This window comes from Garra rufa, chromosome 16 (assembly GCF_049309525.1).
Source record: "Garra rufa chromosome 16, GarRuf1.0, whole genome shotgun sequence".
NCBI classification, from domain to species: Eukaryota; Metazoa; Chordata; class Actinopteri; order Cypriniformes; family Cyprinidae; genus Garra; species Garra rufa.
The window spans coordinates 20,060,182-20,084,579 of NC_133376.1; the positions used below are offsets into that span (position 1 = coordinate 20,060,182).

The 24,398-nt window shown below is 36.2% G+C and overlaps 1 protein-coding gene across 1 annotated transcript in view; it reads right to left on the bottom strand.

Annotated features, from left to right (window-relative positions):
* The window catches only part of LOC141288880 (complexin-1), a 62,546-nt gene that overhangs the window by 7,119 nt on the left and 31,029 nt on the right, over positions 1-24,398 (bottom strand). The window contains exon 3 of the mRNA XM_073821085.1: positions 7,409-7,584. Coding sequence (XP_073677186.1) covers positions 7,409-7,584 — 176 coding nt within the window. The remainder of the gene's footprint in view (positions 1-7,408; positions 7,585-24,398) is intronic.

The window sequence follows — 24,398 nt, forward strand, 5'->3', positions numbered from 1 at the left end:
TATCACGTTGGATGCAGCTGCCATAAGACCTAACAGTACTTGGAACTGTTTGACAGTGAGTGACAGGCCTAGCTTGACCGCATTTGCTGCAGTAAGGATCGATTCGATCCGAGCAGGTGACATACGTGCCTGCATCATGGTCGAATCCCATACAACACCTAGATAAGTGGTTCTCTGTAATGGAGACAGCACACTTTTCTTGGCGTTGAGTCTCAACCCCAGCTCTTTCATGTGAGCGAGAACAAAATCTCGATGTTGAACCGCTAACTGTTCTGTACTGGCTAAAATCAGCCAGTCGTCTATGTAGTTGAGTATGTGGATGCCCTAGAGTCGCAGAGGAGCGAGAGCAGCATCCACACACTTTGTAAAAGTCCAGGGTGAGTGTGCTAGGCCGAAAGGAAGAACTCTGTATTGGTAAGCTTTGCCCCTGAAAGCGAACCTCAGGAACTTCTTGTGTTGAGGAAGGATGGAGACGTGAAAGTAAGTGTCTTTTAGATCTATCGTGACAAACCAGTCCTCGGACCTGATTTGAGACACGACTTGGCTGACAGTTAACATTCTGAACTTCAGTTTCTTGACTGAGCAGTTCAACTGTCTGAGATCTAAAATGGGCCGCAGCCCTCCATCCTTTTTGGGAACAATGAAGTACCGGCTGTAGAACCCGGCCTCTCTGTCTGAAAGAGGGACCACCTCGATGGCCTCCTTCTTCAGAAGAGAATTTAGTGCGCAGGACCCAAGCAGATACATTCGGCAGTAGTTTCCACGCTGCCAGAAAGTCTACTAAGGGAACCAGCCTCTCGAGACTGGTTTCTGGTGTTACTAGAGGTATTGATTCGGTGACCTGTAACAGCTGACTGGCAGGAGACACCTGAATCAATTTCACTGAGGACCCCCGCTGGGGTGGCGAACGCTCTAGTTCCGCTACGTTTCCGGGCGGAGAGACTAAAGAGAGATGTTGGCGGGAGATTGCCGCACCCTGTAACACTGGCAGGGTTAGCTGACTGGTCTCCTGAGGGCCTCGAGGAAGAACGAGCACCATGAACTGTGGTGAGAACCGTTCTTCCCCGAGAGGGGCTGCCCTCATTGGCCCTGAGCCATGATTGTCAGGGCCGTTTAGCCGAGGACCTCTTAGACTGGAAGACGACCCTCAGGTCAGGCCTCGTCTTCGAGGCCCCCGACTTAGAGCGTTGCTGGCCCCCGCCCTCTAGGTCTATCCGGAGGGGTACGGGACGCAATGCTCTTTTTCTGTGTCTCCCTGTATGAGGAGCTGGTACACGGCTCCCGTCCAGCAGTCCCAGAGGAATAGACACGGCGAGGGAGGTAACGCTGGAATGCCGCCGTTTCCTAGCCTCCTGGTATCTGTTGACGACCTCATTGACTGAGTCGCCAAACAGGCCAGAAGCGGGGCGTCCAGAAGGAGGACCCTGTCCTTCTCTCTCATGTCGGACAGGGTCAGCCACAGATGCCTCTCCGCCGCCACCAGGGCTGCCATAGACCGACCAACAGCACGGGCGGTCTCCTTGGTGGCGTGGAGAGCTAGATCTGCAGTGTGGCGTAACTCCGAAACGTTTACCTCCCGACCGTCATCTAAATCCTTGAGCAGGTCAGCCTGGTACGCTTGCAAAATAGACATAGTATGCAAGCACACACCGGCCTGACCTGACGCCATGTACCCCTTGCCCAACAAGCTCGAAGTTGTTTTAAGAGGCTTGGAGGGCAAGGATGGAGCCTTCAAAAATGATGCCAGGCAGATAGCTAGCTAGTGTCTGTTCGACCCGTGGCATCATCTTATAGCCACACTCGTCCATCCCCTCGACATTACTGTAGTAGTCGGAAGAAGGGATGAACAAGCGGGCTGAGAATGGTTTCTCCCAAGACCTCGAAACCTCAGCATGGAGGTCAGGGATAAACTGAAGGCTCCTTCTTGGGGGTGGTGATTTAGTCCGCAGGAAGCGCTCTTCTAGTTTGCGTCGTTGCGGCTCATTGTGTTTTTGCTCTGCGGGCCAATTTATATTTTATTATATAACCTCCTCGGAGAGATAGGGGTTCACCCGTCTCCATTCCCTCTAGCAGATCGAGCTGCGAACCCCACGAGTGCAGCTGCCACTCCGCCTCGGCGGAAGCGGGGCCGGACCCGCGAGGAACGCTGGTGAAAGCTCCGTCCTCGAAGAGAGCTTTCCGGGAACGAAGCACCCGCAGTGGAAGACGCTCACACTGTGAACAGCCAGCCCCCTCGAGAGCTGACTGTGCGTGCTCCGCACCCAAGCAGACCACACACAGACTGTGTGTATCCCCACCAACAATGAAGCGTTGGCAGGGAGGAACACACCTTCTGTGGGGTTATATCAACCGCTTTCTTATATAAACTCTTTCCCCCTTTCTTGGTTGACATGTCTACTCAAATAAAAGTTGTGCAAACTGGCACAGAAAAACAGCAGACATGCAACAGACAGACAATAACACAGAGCGCTTAGCTGAATGACAAAAGCTGACGCCGGCTTCAAACGCACGTGCTTTATACTTCCTGGTCGCTTACGTCACCCCGCCGGTGACGTCACTCCCGTCATCTGATTGGTTGGCAGACTACGTTCAGAGAGAGGCTCACCAATGATGTTCCCCATAGCGTTCGACGCAGCTCGACGTTCACGAAAGGGAACTGGCTTATGCAATCAGCAGCTGACCTTCTAAACATTGATTTTCTGCTTTTCTTAAAACATCTATCTACTTTCTCTAATTTGGATTGGGTCACTTATATGTGCATGCAATCTTATTAATGCAGCTTAATCTGAGAAATACTTCAATGGGTTACTCGAAGAGAGTGCTTGGCAAACTCTGAAGTTCAGACGTTGAGGATAAGACATAAGGACTACTCTCAGTATTGCAGTCACGTCTTGCACAGAATTTGGAGAAGCTGCCTTAATCCTTGTGGTAAATTAGACCCATGGGGTGGTGGCTTAGTGAAAAAAGACAGGCTTTTTGGCCTCCCATCCTCTCAACATGGCTTTGCATAAAAATGTATCTGTTTCACTCCAACTCTGTTTGCTCACAAGAAGAGATCATCCTCCATTTTGTGCAGCCATGCGTACAATCTCTAAGACTCAGTGGCCCAAGGTAAATTATCATGACAAATTCGTAAGTGGCAAGTCTGTTAAGCAGAATAATCATTTTAGCTCTTACTTTATTACATCGGATGAAGCAAAGCATTATTGCCAGTAACATTCATTTAAAAAAAAACAAAAAACAAACAGTATGTAGTGATAAAGTATTATATATTAATAAATTGGGCTTATTTTATGAAAAAGTAATTTAAAAAACTGTATGTAATGCAGATAACTAATAAAACAGTAGTTTACGTATAAATGAAAGCAAGTAAATTAAAGTGTGTAATGTGCATAATGTAATGAAGCTGTTAAGTACCACTATCTATTATTAGAATAATATTTCCATTTTCATAATCCCTGGGTCTTTCCTTCCATGACACCTTTTTCCTTTTTTTTTTCTCTCCATATTGTCACACAGAAAAACTGCCATATGCTAGTATGAGGGAAGGGACTCAAGCATAGTCAATCTCCACAGCCTCCACAGTAATGGAATGCTTGCCAGAGCTAGACTGTTATTTTTCCAGTCCCTCTGGTTCACAGCGTGCGCCTCAGGGCCCGTCCATCCCTATACACAGCGTACCACTCAACTGCTACAAGCAGCATTCAGCCTCCCCCAGAGTGAAACAAACAAAGAAAACCCCCACAAATAACTTTCACCTCATGTATTTATTTGGTCTCTATAATTCTATGATGTCATTCAGTCACTATTTGTCCAATATAGTATTAGTAGATTATTTTCTAAATAGTCTAGATCAGTGATTTTTAAATAAAAATGAAAAATGGAAATATTAAATATTTAATATTTAAATATTTGTAGCATTTTAAATTTCATACGCTGCAAAAAAGTAATTCACTACCTGTTTTTTTTTTTTTTTTTTTTTTTTGTCGTTGTTTCATAATAAGTAGCACGGGTGTATTTGTAGCAATAGCCAACAATACATTGTACACGTCAAAATTATCAATTTTTCTTTTATGCCAAAAAGCATTAGGACAAGTATAAAGATCATGTCCCATGAAGATATTTTGTAAATTTCCTACCGTAAATATATCAAAACTTAATTTTTTTGATAAGTAGCATTGCTAATAACTTAATTTGGACAACTTTAAAGGCGATTTTCTCAATATTTAGATTTTTTTTTTTTGCACCCTCAGATACCAGATATTCAAATGGTTGTATCTCAGTCAAATTTCCTATCCTAACAAACCATACATCAGTGGAAAGATTATTTATTTAGCTTTCAGGTGATGTATAAATCTCAATTCTGAAAAATTTACCTTTATGACAAGTCTAATTCTTCAATCAAGATAAATTTATTTAAGATGTAAATGACATAAGATATTAAGTCTTGTTTTGTGGAAAAAACAAAACAAAAAAACAAGTGATTTTTTTTTTCACAATTGTGAGTTTACATCTCCCATTCTCAGAATTGCATGATACAAACTTGCAATTCTTATTTATTTATTTTTTCAGAATTATGAGATGTAAAGTCAGAATAGCAGGATATAAACTCTGCAATTTTTAACAGAATTGCATGATATAAACTTTCTGAGTCAGAAATAAGATAATAAAAGATATAAACTTGCAACTGCGAAAAAGATTAGAATTGCAAGATACAAACTCACAATTGCGAAAAAGACGGAATTGAGAGATATAAACTCACAATTGGGGAAAAAAGTCAGAATCGCAAGATACAAACATGCAATTCTGAGAAAGTCAGAATTGAGAGATATAAACTCGCAATTCAGACTTTTTTCACAAAATTGTGTCATATAAACCCAAAATTTTGAGTTAGATCAGAATTGTGAGAATTCTATGAAAATATTAGTCTTTTTTTTCCCCTCAGACCTGGACTTTATAAATCACATTTGCGAAAAAAGTCAAGAGTTCTGAGGTTCAAACACTTAATTCTGAAAAAAAAAAAGTCAGAATTGCAAGATGAAGCTCACAATTCCGAAAAAAGTCAGAATTTAGACATGTATACTCGCAACTGCCAAAAAAGTCCAAATTGCGAGATACAAACTTATAGTTGTGAAAAAAGTCCAAATTGCGAGATACAAACTCACAATTGCCAAAAAAAAAAGTCAGAATTTGCGAGATACAAACTTACAGTTGGGAAAAAGGTCAGAATTTGCGAGATACAAACTTACAGTTGCGAAAAAGGTCAGAATTGTGAGACACAAACTAGCAATTTCCAAAAAAGAGACTGAATTGCTAGATACAAACACGCAGGGCTCGAAATTATCTTTTTTACTTGGTAGCACTGGTGCTCCCAACTTCAAAAATTTTAGGAGCACCTAATTTCTTTTTAGTAATGCGCTTGTGGTCGATTCTGATTGCAGATGTTTTACAAGCAAATGGGCTGATTCTGATAGCATTTTTTTTATATATTTATTTTACGCTTTAAGCAAGGGACAAGAATGAATTAAAATATGAGTACATGAACAAGATGTTTGTTTTCTCTGTTATAGGTACAGCCATTTAAATTAGAGGCAACCACAGCATTTTTAAACAATCTACAGTATAAATAACAAAAAAAATGACACTTCTTTCTTAGTCGTGTAGACAATAAATGCAGGCATGATCAAAGTAGGCTACTCTTTCAATATTCAAAGTGCAAATAGAGACCAAATTTTTTAAGCATGATACAGAGCTATAGACACTACACAACTTATTATAGCCCACATACTAATAACAGCCTAGATGTATTATGGGGCATTGGGGAGTCGCTCTCTAAACGTGGGGTATTAAAATCGCTTTTGAATGCGCGTGTGCGTTTTACTTTTGGTTTTGTTTTAACGATTAAGCGAAACTCACGACAGCGCGGAGCGTGCTTTCTACAATACAAAAAGTGGGAGGACACCAACGGGATTTTGAAAAGTGTGTCCTGAGTGGAAATTACGCCCCTGCGTGAGTGGAACTCTGCCGCTGAGTTATCATCTGATGTGAATGTATGCCGCGTTGTACAGTATTTTGAGACGGAGGCGGCAGAATTGTATCTGACAGAATGTACCCTGTAGCACGAAATATAGTAGATTTCTTCAAAAGCAGATTGTGGAGACCTTTTATTTGTCCACAATCAAAAGAGAGAACAGCGAACCTGTCACTGTATCAGCTCACAACAGTATGTGCAGTAGTTAGACTAGTGAAAGTTTTGTAAAGAAATGAAACCAAGTCGCAACACAACAATTTCTCGCACTCGCACAAATGCTCCCAAATACAATTTGAGGTCACGCAGATTAAATTTTGGGAGCATATGCGACCAAAACGGTCGCAATTTCGAGCCCTGACACGTAACTGCCAAAAAAGTCAGAATTGCAAGATACAAACATGCAATTGTGAAAAAAGACAGAATTGCAAGATACAAAGTCGCAATTGCGAATAAGGTCAGAATTGTGAGATATAAACTTGCAATTGCAAAAAAAGTGAGAATTGTGAGATACAAACACATAATTCTGAGAAAAGTCAGAATTGAGAGATATAAACACCCAAAACTTTTGAGAAAAAGTCAGAATTGTGAGATACAAATCACAAATTGCCAAAAAAAAAGTCAGAATTGTGAGATACAAACTGGCAAATGCAAAAAAGGTCAGAATTGCGAGATACAAACTTACAATTGTGAAGAAAGTCAGAATTGTGAGATAAAAACTCACTTTTGCGAAAAACGTCAAGAGTTGTGAGATACAAACATGCAATTCTAAGAAAAAAAGTCAGAATTGGGAGATACAAATTGCAGTTGTGAAAAATAGTCTGATTTGTATGATACAAACACACAATTATGAAAAAAAGAATTGCAAGATACAAGACTCGCAATTGCGAAAAATGTAAGAATTTTAAGATACAAGAACTTAATTTTAATATATTTTTCAGAAAACAAGGCTTAATTTTTCTTCTAAAGTAAATGCATCTTGATTTAAAAATATTTCTTTTTTTGTAATGGAAATCAAGACCAATACACTCACTAGAAAAAAAAATTGCAGTAACAGTTTGAAAACCAATGGCCTATTTTATTTGGTATTATTTTACTATCATTGATATATTATTATAGTTTTTGTTAATATTTTAGAATTAGATTGAATTAAAACATTTTTCTATTAGTTTCAGTTTAATTTCAGTTATTTTAGTACCTAAACTAAATAAAAATGAGAAAGGCTGCCTTGGCAACTGCATAGCTGAAATAAAACAAGTTTCTTTTTATGTTATTTCAGGTAATGTTAATGATAATCACCCTGGCCTAGATTATCGTAAGTGATCATATAAACATTTTGACACCTCATAACAGTGAATAATTATTTCACGGTACATTTACCTTGTCCCTGATGCCCTGTCGAATCGATTCCCTCTCCGATTCCATTTTTGCATACTTTGCCTTCCTCTCCTCCTCCTGTTGCCTCAGGGCTTCCTGTCTTTCTTCCTCCTTTCTCTCGGCATCAGGGTCCTTCTCCTCCTCGCCCCCCAGCATTTTCCCCATGTCTTTGGTCGCCCCTTTGAGAAAAAGAAGGAGAGAATGAGGAACAGAAAATCTACAGACTGCTTAGCGGCCTTCCAAAGACATTTGGAGGGTACCTCTAACCTCTAACACAAGGTGAACTGAAAAGCTGATAAATTAGTTCTCACAGTCATCCGGTTTCTTTTATAAATTCTCTCAAAGACGACTACTCTCTTTGTCGGCAAGACATGCAAGTAGGACAGCCGCCAAGAAAAGGACAATGGGTCAGATCGTTATAACAAAAGGACTCCATTAGGGCCATGAGAATACAGGATTTTGACAAAGCAGATAATAAGTTCTGATTGCATCCGCAGCTCACATTCATCAGTCATCAGATTGCTTGTTAGCGCTCCACAGTGTGACTATGTGAAACGTCGTGTATCTCTCCACTGTTGGTCAAACTGTATTAATGCAACACAATGTTAGGTTCTGTCAGGCTTACTTTTGTTAATGAGGGAGTAATTAGATTTGAAAAAAAGACAAGTGCTTAAACTCATACAATACATACAGTACCCCTTCATGAGCAGCCAGCTAATGAGATGCCCCTAAATCAGCTGTGCATAACCACACACTCAATAAGCCATTAATTTAAGGGAAATAACACAAATAATGCACTAAGGTAACTACGTTTAGACAAAAACCCTGGATATGCATATGTTACATGTTTCAGTGTTAATTAATGTTTTTTTTTTATAATGTACATAAGTGCACTAACAGGACTGAGTCAAGTGTTTATGGTAAAGATACATGTTAATGTCTTTGACAGAAACTTGGCCATTCAGTAACAATAAGCTTTCAGATCTAAATGTTATTAGTGGCATGAAATAATTACATTTAGGTGTATTTACTTTTAAGGAACTTTTTGCCAAGTTTTCTGTTTTTATTTTTCGTTTTCTTTTATCAATATGCATTAATTTATTAATAAGTTTGATCTCAAGTAGTCAGAGGAGATGTGTTTGAGATAACAGTGTTTCTGCAGGTGTTAAAACATCTTTAAGCATTCTCCCTTCCACAAATTAAGGCCTTGAATTCATAAATTAATGGCATTAAATGTTGCATGAACTGCAAAAAACTTAATCCTTCCTTAATATTTTTTCATTTCCCAATACAAAAATTTAATCAAGATACATTTACTTGAGATGCAATTTGAACATTAAATCTTGTTCTGAACAAATTTGAGGTTGGGTAATCATAAAAGTTTGACAGGAATGCTAAGGGGTTAAAATAAGAAAAAAAAATGTATGAAAACTAATTTTTCCTTTGAATTAATCAGATTTTTCTGAGCCCACTGGCAAATGTTTGTTCTTGTTTTGACAACAAACTTCCTTTTTTTCCCTTTTTTGTTCACAAGTAAACATTTGCATTTGAAAACGACAGAAATACTGACGATGAACATATTTTTCTTTCTTTTTTTGCGGTTTAATTAGAAGTATAGTATTGGAAATCTGTTGGAAGTAAAATTTCAAGCCTTAATGTGTTGCTTACACAAGAAACTCTGGATAAAGGTGTCTGCCAAATGTAATACGATCTGATGATACTGTAAGAAATTACATTTTAAAACAGATTTTAACATTACATTTATCTGAAGCAACTAAAATTCCATTTGTTGTACTTTTTCTTACCCATTAATGTGCTATTGCTAATGCCATGCTCTAAAGTGTAATAACAAAAAACCATAGAAGACATAAATCCACAAATCAAGGCTTTGAATTCATGTAATTTGGCATTAAATGTTGCATGAACTGCAAAAAAAACAAATATCTTCCTTAGTATTTTTTCATTTCCCAATACAAATATCAAAACTTGAATCAAGATACATTTACTTGAGACGCAATTTGAACATATTAAGTCTTGTTCTGAACATATTTGAGGTCATGTACTCATAAAACTGAATAAAATGATCAGTGTTCATGCTTAAAATAAGATCAAACTTTTGTCACTGGGATATGAACACTTGTTTTCCCATTGAATTAGGTTTTCTGAGCCCACTGGCAGATATTTGTTCCCTTCACTTTCAAAAATTTCTCATAAACCAAGAATTCTTATTTAATGCAATTTTGTTCTCAAGTAAATGTATCTTGATTTAAAAATCTTTAGACATTTGCACTTGAAAACAACCAAAATATTGATGAAGAACACATTGTTTGTGTAGTTATTTCCGTATGTTTGACAGCAGAGCTATTCAAGCTTCATACTTTTTTGTAAAATGAAGCATTGAAGCATTGCTTATACAAGACATACCTTTGTGAAACTCTCAGAAACTCTGCCAAATGTAATAAGATCTGATGATACTGTAACAGAATTTACCACTACATTTATCTGAAGCAACTAAAATTCAACTTATGTTGTACTTTTTTTTTTATCCATTACTGTGGCATTGCTAATGCCAAACTAAATAAATCCATAGAAGAAACAGAAAATGTGCTGGTAGTTTCTGCCAGGACATTATCCATTATGTTTATGGACATTTCCTTTAACACTAAAAAATATATATATACAAAATACAAACATTTATGCTGTAGTTGATGATATATGATGTACAATAGGTGATGCTGAGCACAAATAATGCAAATCTAGCCAGATTCAAACCCATACTTTTTGTCCCTCTACCACCTTTGAGTCTGAGTTACTGTAGGCTGACATAGCAGAACAGAAGTTATCCAAGTTCATGCAATATGTATTCATGTCACGTCAGTTTGAGCTGGGAGACAGAACGGCATGTAAATGCATGAAGGGTTCTGTTTTCAGTCTAGAAGTTTTGTTCTCCCTGGATCAGCAGTTGAGGGCGGCACACTGCCATTCCAGCAGTCCATGAGGTCTGCATTCAACCTGCGTGACACATGGTCTCGCATTTACTGCTCTCTAGCAATTGATTTTAATAAGAGCTGGGTCCTTCAGACAGCAGAGACGTGTAAAGACCAGATCCTTCAGATCTGACAATTCAACTCTCTTTCATCAGCCCGGACTGTTCATTCACATCATATGTACATGAGGGTTAGGAGGACCAAGCTTGTCTTTACTCTGGAGAGGGTTGCTGAGCTTAAAGTCATTTGATTTTTGTCAAGCATTCATGAGAGACCCAGTTTTATGGTTAGTGCCTGCAAGAGTCTTGGCAAAAGTTGCTCATAACTATGAAGTATAAAGTCACAAAAACAAGTGCTTTACTGTACTGAACTGAGATTGCTGTTTTTTTTTTTTTTCATGTATAATTCATCAGTTTAGGTTTTACAGAACTGATATTTACAATAAAAAAGTTTTAATAAAAAATGTTTTACAGATACAGTGTTTAATATTCTATGTAAAGCAATAATAACATTTATTTTGCACTAATATACCATGCACTGTAAAAAAAATTATAGTAAAAGACTGTAAAAATACTACCATAAAAACCTGTTAATTGGTTAACAGTAAGTTTCCATATATGATGAATAATATTTGATGTAATTTAACAGTAAAAAACTTCAGTTTTCACAAAGTCATCGCATAATTTACATAATTGACATTTCCAGAATTCCCTGCATGACACTTCAACAACTGATGTATTTCCATTGAAATACTTATATTTATTCTTATCGGTTGTGTACATTAGGTTTTATCTTCCAACTTTTGTAGTTAAATTAATGTTTGGTGGTTATCAGTGTATTACAATGGTATAAAACAGATATTAGTGCTTAAGTTGTTTTATTAACTTTATATTAGTTAATATTATTTTTTCCTGTGAATTTAAGTTTTTACCTAAACCTAAAATGTCGCTACCATATTTTTGTGAAAAGTGTGAAAAGTGTGTATTTTGTGTGAATTTTTTTTTTTTTTTTTTTACAGTATATGTATACTGATAACCACCATAATAATACATAATAAAAGAGACACATTATGAATTAGTTCATCACACATGACACTAAAATTATGCAATAAACATTAATTTATCAATAAAGATGTAACACAAATCCTAAATGTACCAAATTAATGACAAAGACTATTAAGAAACATCATTATTTAAACTAAACACCATCAAATGTAAATTGTGGGAGTGTCAGTTTATGTTTTTTCACTGTAAATTATAAGACGACTGTTTGTTTTTATCTCCAAAATCTTTACATTTAAAGGTAATTTACTGGATAATTACATAAAATATCATGTTAGGTTTATTACAGTTTTATATTGTGTATATAGTAAGGGAACTTGCCGTATTTATTTATTTCATTGTATCTAGGCCAAAACAGACTAATAGCACATACTAACAATTTTCAGACAGATCTTTCGGTCAAAAAGACTGCAATCAACTGTAAACTCACTTTTAGCCTGACTCCATCTGTTATAGATCACCCACTTTTCAGTTTCAATTTATTTTTGAATCCAAGTTCAGCCCTGCGTTCTCAAAATATCTTGTTTTTGAAAGTAAAATGCACTGTAAATGGCGTCGGTTGATTTTAAATTTAGCTGCATGATGTGAGGTCAGAACATAAATTTATATTACAAACTGACTGACGTTTCAGTGTGACTCACTTCAGTATTTCTGTAATTCCAACGAAATGAAACAATTATCCGCACTCGTATCACACTGGAGCCAGCCATTCAGCTTTAGCACAATCAATAGGTTAGTAAGAGGCAGAATTGTACAACTTTATGAGCTTGAACAAAGCATGCCCATAAGGACTGTAGGCTTACTACTGCTCAAATTGACTTCTGGGAAGTCAGAATGAGTTTGTGCAAAATGAGGAAATGAGAGGAAACATGTGTCTCTATTTTTAAAATAAAAACAATTGATTTGGCATTTTAATTTTAGGGTCGGATTAACCTGTGAAGACTGACGGAGGCGACTGAACTGAAACTACCCACTAGGGCATCCATGGAAAGAATTAGCTGACAAAACTAGAAACTTGCTGAAACCGTGAGATTCTGTAGAGAGCTGTCATCCTGAATTACCAGTCAAGTGCAGAGTATATCCCTGTACAGAACAGCTTTAGCAAACTCGAGTTTTGAAATGAGAATAGCTGGTGTGTATTCACAGGTAATATCTGTGGCTGCAGTTGGTGAACTTCTTGAAGGTACAAATAGTGCTTCACTGTAAAGTATATTTTGCTTTTGAATTGCTCAGAGTTGTCTGTATTTGTATCATTTCAGTGTATGAGAGGGGGGAAAAGTAATGCGTGATATTTGATGTTCAAATTTGCATGGCACTCTCTTAAATGGGCCAAACCAAAGACATTTTATAAATTCTGTGGATATATTTGTATCTTTTTAAAGGAGTTTGCCAATTTAGTCGGTAACCAATTTTATGTACTGTACTTTTGTAATGTCACATATTTCTAAGTGCAAGAGGATATTCAACAAGTAAAAACTCCAGAAGTTTTTCAAATTATTAAGTATGATATTGTTAGAATCACGTTCAGAAAGATTTTCTTCCAGCTGATGAACAATAGAGCATTGACAGCGAGTCAGAATCTTATGTAAGCTTGTCTCCACCATGGAATAAAGACTTAAAGAGATTTTATCTTACAATTCAGACTTTTTCCTTTTAATTATAAGAAGAAAAGTTAGAATTCTGAGGAGAAAAAAGTGAGAATTTTTTCAGACCTTTGAGATGTAAATATCTTTTTCTTGCAGACTTCATTCTGTCTTTTTTATCAAAATTGTACGTTTATAACTCACAATTTTCAGTTTTGTTCTCAGAATTGCAAGAAAAACTGTTGCTGTTACCTTTTTCATTCCTTTATTTTATGGTGGAAACAGGCTTCCACAGAATCAATCCTCATCCGAGTGGATGCTAGTTATTGTTATGATTATCGTTATATTCTTCTTGAAAATAAAGGGGTTGCATGATGCCATAGAAGAAACTTTTTTTGTCTAAATGGTTCCATAAAAAACTTTTTTGTTTCGTAAAAGGTTCTATGTGGTGAAAGAAGGTTCTTGATTGTAAAAAGGTAAGAAAGAGATTTTCAAAGGTTTTTTAAAGAACCTTTGAATGAATGGTTCTTTGTGGAACCAAAAATGGTTCTTCTATGGTATCGCTGTGAAGAACCTTTTAAAGCACCTTTATTTTTAAGAGTGTTCTTAGTGTGATGAGCCTTGATTATAACCATTGGGAATTTACTTCAACACTATACCGAATCTAAATAAAAACTAAAAATATTAATATTCAAAAACAGATTATAACCTTGGACTATATGCTCTAACCAACGCAATTTGAAGCAAAAAACATTTCAAACATTAAGCATAACTACATTAATTCAACTTCCAGTCCAATTAATATTAACCATTTTCCCCCCAAAGTTTTTGAAGATCACAGGCAAAAGCCATCGCTCTGTTCTCCCGTTTGAACTCTAGTGTTTTTCATTGTCTGTTTTTTAATTAGAGCTGTTTTCACTGGCTTGGCACTGGCTCTTGTCTCAGCTCCTCTGCAGCACGCGCTGTTAATCTGCGCTCCTGAGGCTAATTAGCTCATCTGATCGTGACAAAGTCGCCGTGCGACACACAAACTCTTTACAGCGTCTCTGTGCAGCATAGCGCTATCTACTGCTCAGCCGCTCATGCAGACCAGACCAGAGTCCCTGAAGTAGATCTCTTCATAACAAGCAGGTAACCACGCTAAAGCTACACTGTTCAAGGGTCTCCTCTATGTGTCTATGTACGTCTGTCGGCCGGGAGGCACTGAACGATGTGAAAGACGCCAAATTGATGCTTGAATTTTGAAAATGGTATAGTCACATGGGCTGGAAATGGACTGTGTTACATAAAAAGAGTGTGTTTGCGTAAGTATGTGTCTGTTGTAGCGGAAAAAGTGATGGAGATGGCATACTTGACAGGTGGCATATCCTCAAACCTTTGTGTGCTTGTCAGTGTGTGTCTATGTGTCCTTACTGTGAGAGGAAGTGTGGGTAGATGAGAACAAAATGTGCCACTCTTTACCCGAGTGCCTGTGCAGAAAAGGAAAACACAGCCGTAGGGCCGTGCGCTATGTATCGTGTGATAGTTGAAATGTGTCAGCTGGTGGAGATTTTGCTAAACCATTACCACAGTAGATGTATTTGTGTAGCCACGTGTAAGCGGGTGGTCAGTCTGTCTGTCTGTCTATCTATCTATCTATCTATCTAGCTGGCTAGCTGGCTATCCGGCTAGCTAGCATTTTGTCATCGTATCTATGTTCCATAAACTCAGAATTCTGAGAAAAAGTCCAAATTGTGAAATGTCGACTCAGAATTGCAAGAAAAAAGTTCTGAATTCTGAGTTTATACAGTATTTCACAATTCTGAGGGAAAAAAGTCAGAATTACGGGAGGAAAAAAATGTCCAAATTATGAATTATCATTTTTTTCTAAAGTAGCAGATGACATAACTGGAGTATGTGCTTATATCTGTCAATCTATCTATGCTTCCCCTGTGTTGTGTGTTATTAAAATGTTATTAAAGATGTTTTACCAGTCCCTGGTATTATTTCTAGTCTTTGTGAAAAGTGAGTTATATTTATTTGTTTTGAAAAATCATAGCTTTTAGTTTGCCCTTAACAGAGAAAATAATATAGTTCACAATAAATAAATACTGAAATTATCACTGTGTATGAAATGTGCTAAAATGTGCTTTAAACAAACTTGCCTGGCCTTGCCTTGCCTAGAGTACCTTTTTGTGTGAAGTTTTTTAATTCACCAAATTATTCAAAATAGACATTCCCATATTAGTATTTTATTTCTTGTGGTAATTACACTGTAAAAGGTTTTCACCAGTTTCAACTTAAAAACTTAAGTTTAGCAGCTGCCTTAAAAATTTAAGCTAAATTAACTTAAGTCATTTCAACTCACAAGTTAAATCAACTAATTTTTATTGTAATAAGTTAAAATGACTTGTAGTTTTAAAAAAAATTAAGGCAGCTGCTGAACTTAGGTTTTTAAGTTGAATCTGGTGAAAACATTGTACAGTGTAGATATCTTTTTTTTTCTTTGCCCTTTCCTCAAAATACTGCATTAAAATATGCATTAAAACCATTTATACAACAGTTTTTTGTTTTTTCAATCTGACTGGCTGATAGGATTGCGATATTAGAGTGATATCAGAACTCCAACAGCCATTTCACAGTATGTAATCATATCACTCTGCTTGCGGTACTTCTTACAGCGAGTGTCATGGCGGACACCCAAATCCAGTATCATTTTATAAATATTACTGTTTTTATGTCACTGAATGTAGTTTTAAGAGGTTTTTAGGCAAGAATGTACTTATTTATAGTTCAAATATGCAGTTTGTTAGTAAATATAACATCTATTTTCGATGTTTTCAGACATGAGTGCTTCAGATCTATGTACTTGTTTAGAATTCAATTATGCAGTTTTTTAATAAAGATTACATCTATTTGAAAATTTGCGTCAGTGTTTTCGGAAATGAGAGCTTTGAATTGTCAGCATCCGTTTTGCACTGGAACCCGCACAAACCCACACAAGAGTGCCTCAGCTCGGCCAGATCTTCTGGAATTTACCGCTGGCTCTGATGTCTCTGTACTGGTTACACATGAAATATAATTCATTATGGGTAAATCTAACGGGCAGTCTGTGGTCTCATTAATCTAATATTTGTTCCAGAGAAAAGTCTCATGTTTATGTAAATTCAATGCTGTATATCAGAGCGCTACCTTTGTACTTTTGACGTGAATAAGAGACTCAGCTGAAGAATGAATGCTGCATCAGATGCAGGTAATCACACTCGCTCAGTATACTCATAATACTCTACTTAATACAGTGAGCTTTTAATACAGTAATACAACAAGCTTTCAATGAAGCAACTCAAAGTTCCTTTGTTACAAGTTATAAAGTGACGTTTTGGAATTAGTAACAGAGGCTTGGGCTTAGCTTTTAAGCTCAATTTTACAGAAGGAAGTAGTTCTGCACAAAAGAGGGATTTTCAAGACACAATATTAACGCAATATCACACTCATAGATGTGAGATATAGCTGTATATCGGCACGCTGTGATTACCTTGTGATTTGTGAATTTGTAGTTTTGCACAAAATAGGGTTTTTAAAGACACTCTATTGTTGTTTCTTATGTATTTACACACTTGTGCCGTCAAACTGTTGTATAAATGCAATATAACACATATAGCAGTGCGATATGGCAGTATATTGCCACACTGTGATTATCTACGACCATATCACAGCCGTGCCGATATACAGCCATATCGCACTGCTATGAGTGTGATATTGCTCATTTAACGCACAGGGAGTTCCGAGTTAGTTTAATCACCATCCTATATTAATACATTGCTTTCATTGATGCACACAGCTTTAACTTTTCAATGCTTGCAAATGATTATGGTATAAGCGGGATAATCCACGGCTAGCTATGCATTAAGTGATTTTAACGGATGGCAGGCAAGCCATGCATTATCCCATACTTGTACTCTTATTGTGCATAAATGTATCCCAACCATACTTTTCAAGGTTATTGTTCACTCTGTGGATGTGTGTGTCTGTGCCTAGGTGTGTGAAGGTCATCTGCACACTGAAGGACTATGAGAGGGGTGACCAAGTCCCCCGTGAAGCCCAGGCACATGGAGAGAGCGCAAACTCAAGGACTCTGTGTTCCTTTTTTGCTCCATCTGTCTTTATCTCGCACCTGCTAAACAGCGAGAGCCCAGCGGCACACCCTCCTCCCTGCCACGACATTAATGTCCACCGACAGATCAGATACCACACGGGACACCTACAAACACTGTCTCTTCCACAGTGCCACACAGCACAGAGGGCACGACCTCTCCACTACTCTCCATATGTTACTGGTAATCACGTGTCTCGTGTGACGTATTTAATCCATCCCAATTAAATGATGATTTATGGTGAAGGTGCTGAAACCTTGACAAAAATCCAATTATCTTTATAAGGCTTTGAAAACAGATTGTTTTAAGACTGTGCATCATGTCCTTGATTATCACCGTAACTCCAAAATAATGATGCATTTTTATACTTAGCAGGGAAGGGATTTGGTGGTATGGTGACTATGTAGGGTAAATGGCAGTAATGGGATTTTCTGGTTGTTTAGTCTTTTATGTGATTGCAATACACAAATATCGTTGTTTAGTCTTTGATCAACAAAAGTTTAATGTGCTTCTGAATTCTAGTAGATTGTGTTGGACAGTTTTTGCTTACTATATATATCCTTACAATTTCCTGTATTGAGGAAACCAAAAGAGAAGAGTGAGCAGTGAGCAATCAGCTTCATCGGTTTGATATATGTGTCTTTTAGGAGAGGTCGAATAAACTAAGAACTGTGTAAAAGCCTGGAGCCAGAATGGAAGGATTTGGTCAGTATTGGTCTAATGAGAGGTGAACTTTTTTTTCTCTTAGGGACTGGGTTAAAGGAAGTGAGGTGCATCTCCTAAATCTCCTAAGAATAGATAGGAGAAGGTGTCAGGAGTGCTATCACGAAAGCCTTTTATCACCCATTCTCTGCCATTATCTTTCCTAACCAGCGTGTGAAGGGTCAGGAAATGGGACTGATTGTGCAGGGCTGGACTGATCCATCATCAGTCTGGGACATTTTACAGGTCAGTGTCTATCTGCAGGAGTTTTGCAGCCATTTTGGCTGTTAATTCATGATACATGACAATCTGCAAAGAAAATTAAAGGAAAAGTACAAATGGATCTCAGAAACAATCTATTTTGCTGAGCTGTTTTCGTTCTATCATTTTATGAATCGTTTTATCATTTCAGTTGTTCTATCTATCATTGTATCAGTCTATCTATCGTTCTATCCTTTAGTGTATTGTTCTATCTATCATTTCAGTTGTGCTATCTATCTGTCATTGTCTATCTATCTATCTATCTATCTATCTATCTATCTATCTATCTATCTATCTATCTATCTATCTGTCTATCTGTCGTTCTATCTGTCATTCTATCATTTTCTATCATTTTCTATCTATCTATCTATCTATCTATCTATCTATCTATCTATCTATCTATCTATCTATCTATCTATCTATCTATCTATCTATCTATCTATCTATCTATCAGTATATCTATATATCTATCTATCATAGTATCGTATTATTGTATTGTTGTGCTGTCATTCTATCTATCGTCCCATCCATCCATCTATCTTTCTGCCATTCTATCGTTCTTTCTAACACCATCTGAATTCGCTTCAAGAGTCTCTCACTTTCTCTTCTTCTAAATTATATTTGTAGTCTCTCTTCTCTCGTGCAGATCCTCCACCTTTAGTCGTGCGTGCTGGAAGTACTGCAGTCCTGGGCAGCTCAGCATGCTGATCTTGGTGGGCTGCCAGAAATCGTGTACAACTGCAGCTGCCTCTCTCACACTCTATTACTTTCATCTTGCTGGGTACGGAGTTATGGCAGGAAGGCAAGAGCATGTCGTCCCTCAGTACTGAGAAACAGACACAACCCACTCCACAAAATCTTAACCTGGGGCAAAAGGATTATTCGAACAAAATTCAAAGTGCTGCCATCCTTGCCCAATGATTGCCCTTCACCACAGATGCAGTGTCACGGGTAAAGGATTGGCAGAGGGAAATGAGAGGGAAGGAAGTGGAGAGAGAGGATTTGCTTTTGGGGACTGGAGTCCATAGGATATTTAATCTTCAGCCGAAGGATTCAGGGACGCTACTGTAATGGAAGCCTAATCAGTCGAGCTTATGTTCTTGTAACTTTGAAGATTCTTTTAAGGGTCTATGACGAACTTGTGTAATAGAATCTACTGTGGTAACCTTGCATACCAATTACGAAGGATCTCAATGACACCTCCTGCCTAGTGTCGTCTGCTCTGGTGCCTAGAGGCACAAGGGAATATTTCATAGGTGATTATTTTTAGATTCAAAGGGTTAAAAATAGTTTTCCTTTTTTGGTCGCCTCAGATAAATGATGGAGGATATAAGCCCTGAAAAGAGCCCAGAACAAGATTAATGGGGAGAAAAAAAAAATAACATTCTGGAGTCTCTAGGTCTTGAAGTTCAATATAAAAGACTTGCTTCTCTCACAAGGAGGTTGTAAGAATGTATCCTACACACTGATGTTTAGATACTAAAGTAATTCATCACCTAAAAGAATCTCGCTCGACTTTGGAAATGCCAAAGAAAGAGCTAAATTTCTTTAGAAAAATAATTTAAAAAATAATAAATATAGAAGATTATGAGATGGCACCCACATTCTTATTTACTAAAGCACGTTGGACGTCAATATGTTGCCTTGGATACGCCAAATGCTTGTGGAGCTGTTTAATTATGTTGTTTCCTTTCATGTTTCTGTCATTTGTGACCTTGAGCATTTTCATAAGCTTCTTTTTTTTCATACAAGCTGTGCTCTTGTATTAAAATTTATATGGCAGCCACATAGAGCACTGCTCTAAGGATTTAACTAAAGAAACTGACAAAAACACGTAATCCAAAAGCATAAATTGGGCTTCCTATAAAATGTATCTATCTATCTATATTTCAATATATTCCTGTACGCTGCCATTCAAAAGTATTGGATCAGTAAGATTTTTAATGTTTTTTTTTTTTAAATAAGTTTCTTATGCTCATCAAGGCATTTGATGATCAAAAATCCAGAAAAAAACGGTTATATTGTGCAATATTATTTAAATGTAAAATAACCGTTTTCTCTGTGAATATATTTTAAAATGTAATTTATTCCTGTGATACAAAACTAAATTTTCAGAATCATTACTTCAGTATTTATTGTCACATGATCCTTCAGAAATCATTTCTAATATGCTGATGTATTATCAATCTTAAAAACAGTTGTGCGTGATTTTATTTTATTTTTTTCCGGATTCTTTGATTAATAAAAGGTTAAAAAGAACAGCATTTATTTTAAATAGAAAGGTTTTCTAACAATATACACTAATGTTCAAAAGTTTGAGGTCAGTATTTTTTTTTTATTAAAATTAGTAAAATCAATAAAATCTTTTTTTGTTCACCCAGAATGTCTTAAATTAATAAAGATAGCATACATTGTTAGAAAAAAATATTTTGAATAAATGCTGTTCTTTTTAACTTGTTATTCATTAAGAATATTTGTATGATTTTTATGCTCATCCAGACTGCATTTATTTGATCAAATATACAGACAAATATATAATATATTGTGATAATAATATTGTGAAATATTATTTCAATGTATAATAACTGTTTTCTGTGTGAATATATTTTAAAGCAAAATCTTTGGTTACATGATCCTTTAGAAATAATTCTAATATGTTGATTTATTATCATTGTTGAAAACAGTTGTGCTGCTTAATATTTTTTTGGCACACGTGATACTTTTTTTCAGGATTCTTTAATAAATACAAGGTTAAAAGAACAGCATTTATTTAAAATAGAAAACATCTGTAACAATATAAACTACCATTTAAAATTTGTGGTCAGTGAATTTTTCTTTTTTCTTTTTTTGAAAGAAATTAACTATTTTATTCACCAAGGATGTGTTAAATTCATAAAAAAGAGATAGCAAAGACTTACACTGTTAGAAAAGATTTTTATTTTGAATTAATGCTTAAATTAATTCTTTTAAAAGTTTTATTCATTAAAGAATCCTGAAAAAAGAATAACGAGTTAAAAAATAATAAAAAATAATAATAAAATAAAATAAAACAAAATACTCAGCAGACCAACTCTTTCCAACATTGATACTAAAAGGAATAGCATATTTCTGAAGGATTATGTGACACTAAAGATTGGAATAATGCTGCTGAATATTCAGCTTTGCATCACAGGAATAAATTATTTAAAATATTTTAAAATAGAAAACAGTTATTTTAAATTGTAATAATATTTCACAATATTACCGTTTTTTTTTCTGTATTTTTAAACACTAAACGCAGCCCTGATGAGCCTTGATAAATATATATACATTGGAATTATTACTTGGATTTTAAGAAGAGATTGTGCACACTTGTGTTTTTCCTTGTTTGATAATGATTAAATGCAAAATGAAATGTAATGAAATGCAATGTAAATGTAACTCTTGTCTGTGTTAATTACCTAAAGCTAAATGTAGCTATAAATACCACTCAACAGATGATGAAAGTCTCAGAGCGTTGGCGCTGAATGTTAGGTGTGTTTTATGTGAAATGAAAGTATATATGATTAAAAGAACTTTAATAATTTTGTAGGTAGCAACATTTCACAGCATCTTCTGAGAGCATTTTGATGTTTCAAAATCAGTGAACAAAACAAGATTTGAAAAAAAAAAACCAATTATAATAAACCAGCCTACTCTGTGCAATTAAGGTATTTAACTCACCTATTTACTCTATAATATAAAGAAACCCAAGCAAATGAACTATAATGAGATAAGTCTCATTTCATTTGCATATCAGGTGCAGCTACACATGCCCCTAATTGTGGATTCGGCAGCCAATTAAAAACGCTTCTCTGGCAGGGTCACAGAGATGGAGCTGGTTATTAACACCTACTCTAACACATTTACACATTAGCATTCAACTAACCAGCAACCGGTCCGGACTCACTTACAAATTACATGCTGCATGTTTGCATTGTGTGCTCTCTTAATTGTCCTTGTCTCACGCAATTAGAACTTTTCTTTGGGCTGGCTAATTGGTATTAAGACTTTCAAGTCTGGAGTGTTCAAATTTGTTTTTTTAAACTTTTCTTATTTCCGCCGCTGGTAAAGTGTTAATAGGATGTTGTTTCAGAGTGCAAAGACGAGTTCGGAAATATCAAAACAGCTATTGGTTCGTGGTGTGAGTGTTCGTGTGTGATTACATCTAGTGTGGTGTGCTGTCACCTAACATACTGTGAGAATAGATTCAGACGTGCAAATTAACACATACCTGTGCATTGCAGTGCCTGAGCTGTACATCTGTTGTATTTGCACATATACGCTGTAAAATACACCTCCGTGTTTAAAAGCTGATATATTAGAGTAGGTTTTAATTAGGTTGTTTTATACTGAAAGGCAACAGGGGCGACCAACAGGGTGGTGTTAAAAGCACAGCGACAGGTTTTATGTCACACTGTACTTCAACTCTGCTCAAATAAAACTACTGGTGTGTTCATTTTTCATTCATTTTAACCCGTTTAAGTAAAAACAAAACAGCATGTACATCATAGTGCCATCAAAAGGATAGTTTTATTGCTTTGTGACGCCCTTTCACAGCTCATTAGACTTGCTTGAGCTCTATGCTTGAGGTATCAAGTTCGTCTCAAATGCTTCTTCTAAAGCTTCTTGGGAGAAATAGAAGTAAAAGTATATAAAAATATAAAATTATACTTTGCTACTTGCAATTTTATATTATATTATAAATCACTGCAAAAAATGCTTGTTTCCAGACAAAATATCTAAAAATTCTTAAATCAAGGAGGATTTTCTAGACAAATCGAAATTATTTTCTTGTATAGTAACTCCAACTAGGTAAGTAATGTTTGAGAACAAATTTTGGAGTTGGCTTAAAAAAGCCTTGCCTGAAAATTGGAAGCAGCTGTAAAAGCTCGAAGTTTGAAAGATCATTTTAGCATGATTAGTATGTTGTTAATGTGTTGCTAGCATGTTTCTAGCATGATTGGCATGTTGTTAACACTCTTCTAGCATGTTGTTACCATGTTCCTAACATGTTGTTACCATGTTTTAACATAATTAGCTTGTTGCTAGCATGAGTAACATGTTGCTAGCATGATTAATGTGTTACTAGCATGTTTGTAATGCGATTTGCATGTCATGTTGATAATGTGTTTCTAGCATGATTAACATGTTTTAAATAGGATTAGCATGTTGATAACATATTGGTAACATGTTTCTAGCATGATTTGTATGTTAGCATGTGTTAAACATGATTGTTACCATGTTGCTAACACGTTGTTACCATAATTAACATGTCACTAACAGTTTGCTAGCATGTTTCTAATCTGACTAGCATGTTGCTAGGATGTTATTACCATGTTTTGCCATTATTGACATGGTTCTTGCATGCTTTCTAGCATGGTTAACATGTTTCTAGAATGGTTAACATGGTTCTAGCATGCTAGCATAGCATGTTGCTAGCATATTTTTAGTATGATTAGCACATTGTTAAAATGTTGCTAACATGTTTTATAATAATTAGCATGTTGCTCCTGAAAATTAACCATGGTTTCACAACAAATAATACCAAAAAACCATGGTGTAACTACAAATTAGCCATGGTTTTGCTACACTAAACCTAGCTTAACCATGGTATTAAAGCTCTAAACCAGGTAAAACAAGATTAGCGGGGGAAAAACTAAATAAAAAAAAATAGACAATTTTTTTTTTAAAATCTCCTGATTTAACAAAAAAAAAAAAAAAAAATTGTTAAAATCAGCTTAGGCTAGCTTGTTTGGCTTTGCTATAGCAATAGACAGCTTGAATACACCATAAGTCAAATTGTACAAAAGTTTTCACACCCTCTATGAAAGTCTATGGGATTTTTGGTGGTTTTGATAGTTTGTTTACGAAAACCGTAAGTTGGATCAGTTAGCCTGAAGGTCTGACCTATATTTGGTGGTTTTAGCTTGAAAGTTTAAGGAGGAGATTTAATATTTAAATCTCATTTTAAAATTTAATCTCAGGAGAAGAAGAAGTGAGTTTCAGTAAGTTGGCTTTCTCAAGCTTTCTCAAAGGCCACATCTACGAAGGCCTCTAGTCAAACTGAGCATTAGTAAATGGGATGGTTCAGCCTTTGGAGGGTTTCACTCATCACCAACAACTGTGACAGCTGCATTTGTCACATATTACATTTGTTCTGGACTTTTTAGAAAGTTATATTCCAATGACTGAAAATAAAACACATGGCCTCCTTGGTCCATTTTAATTCATAATATCTATGAAAT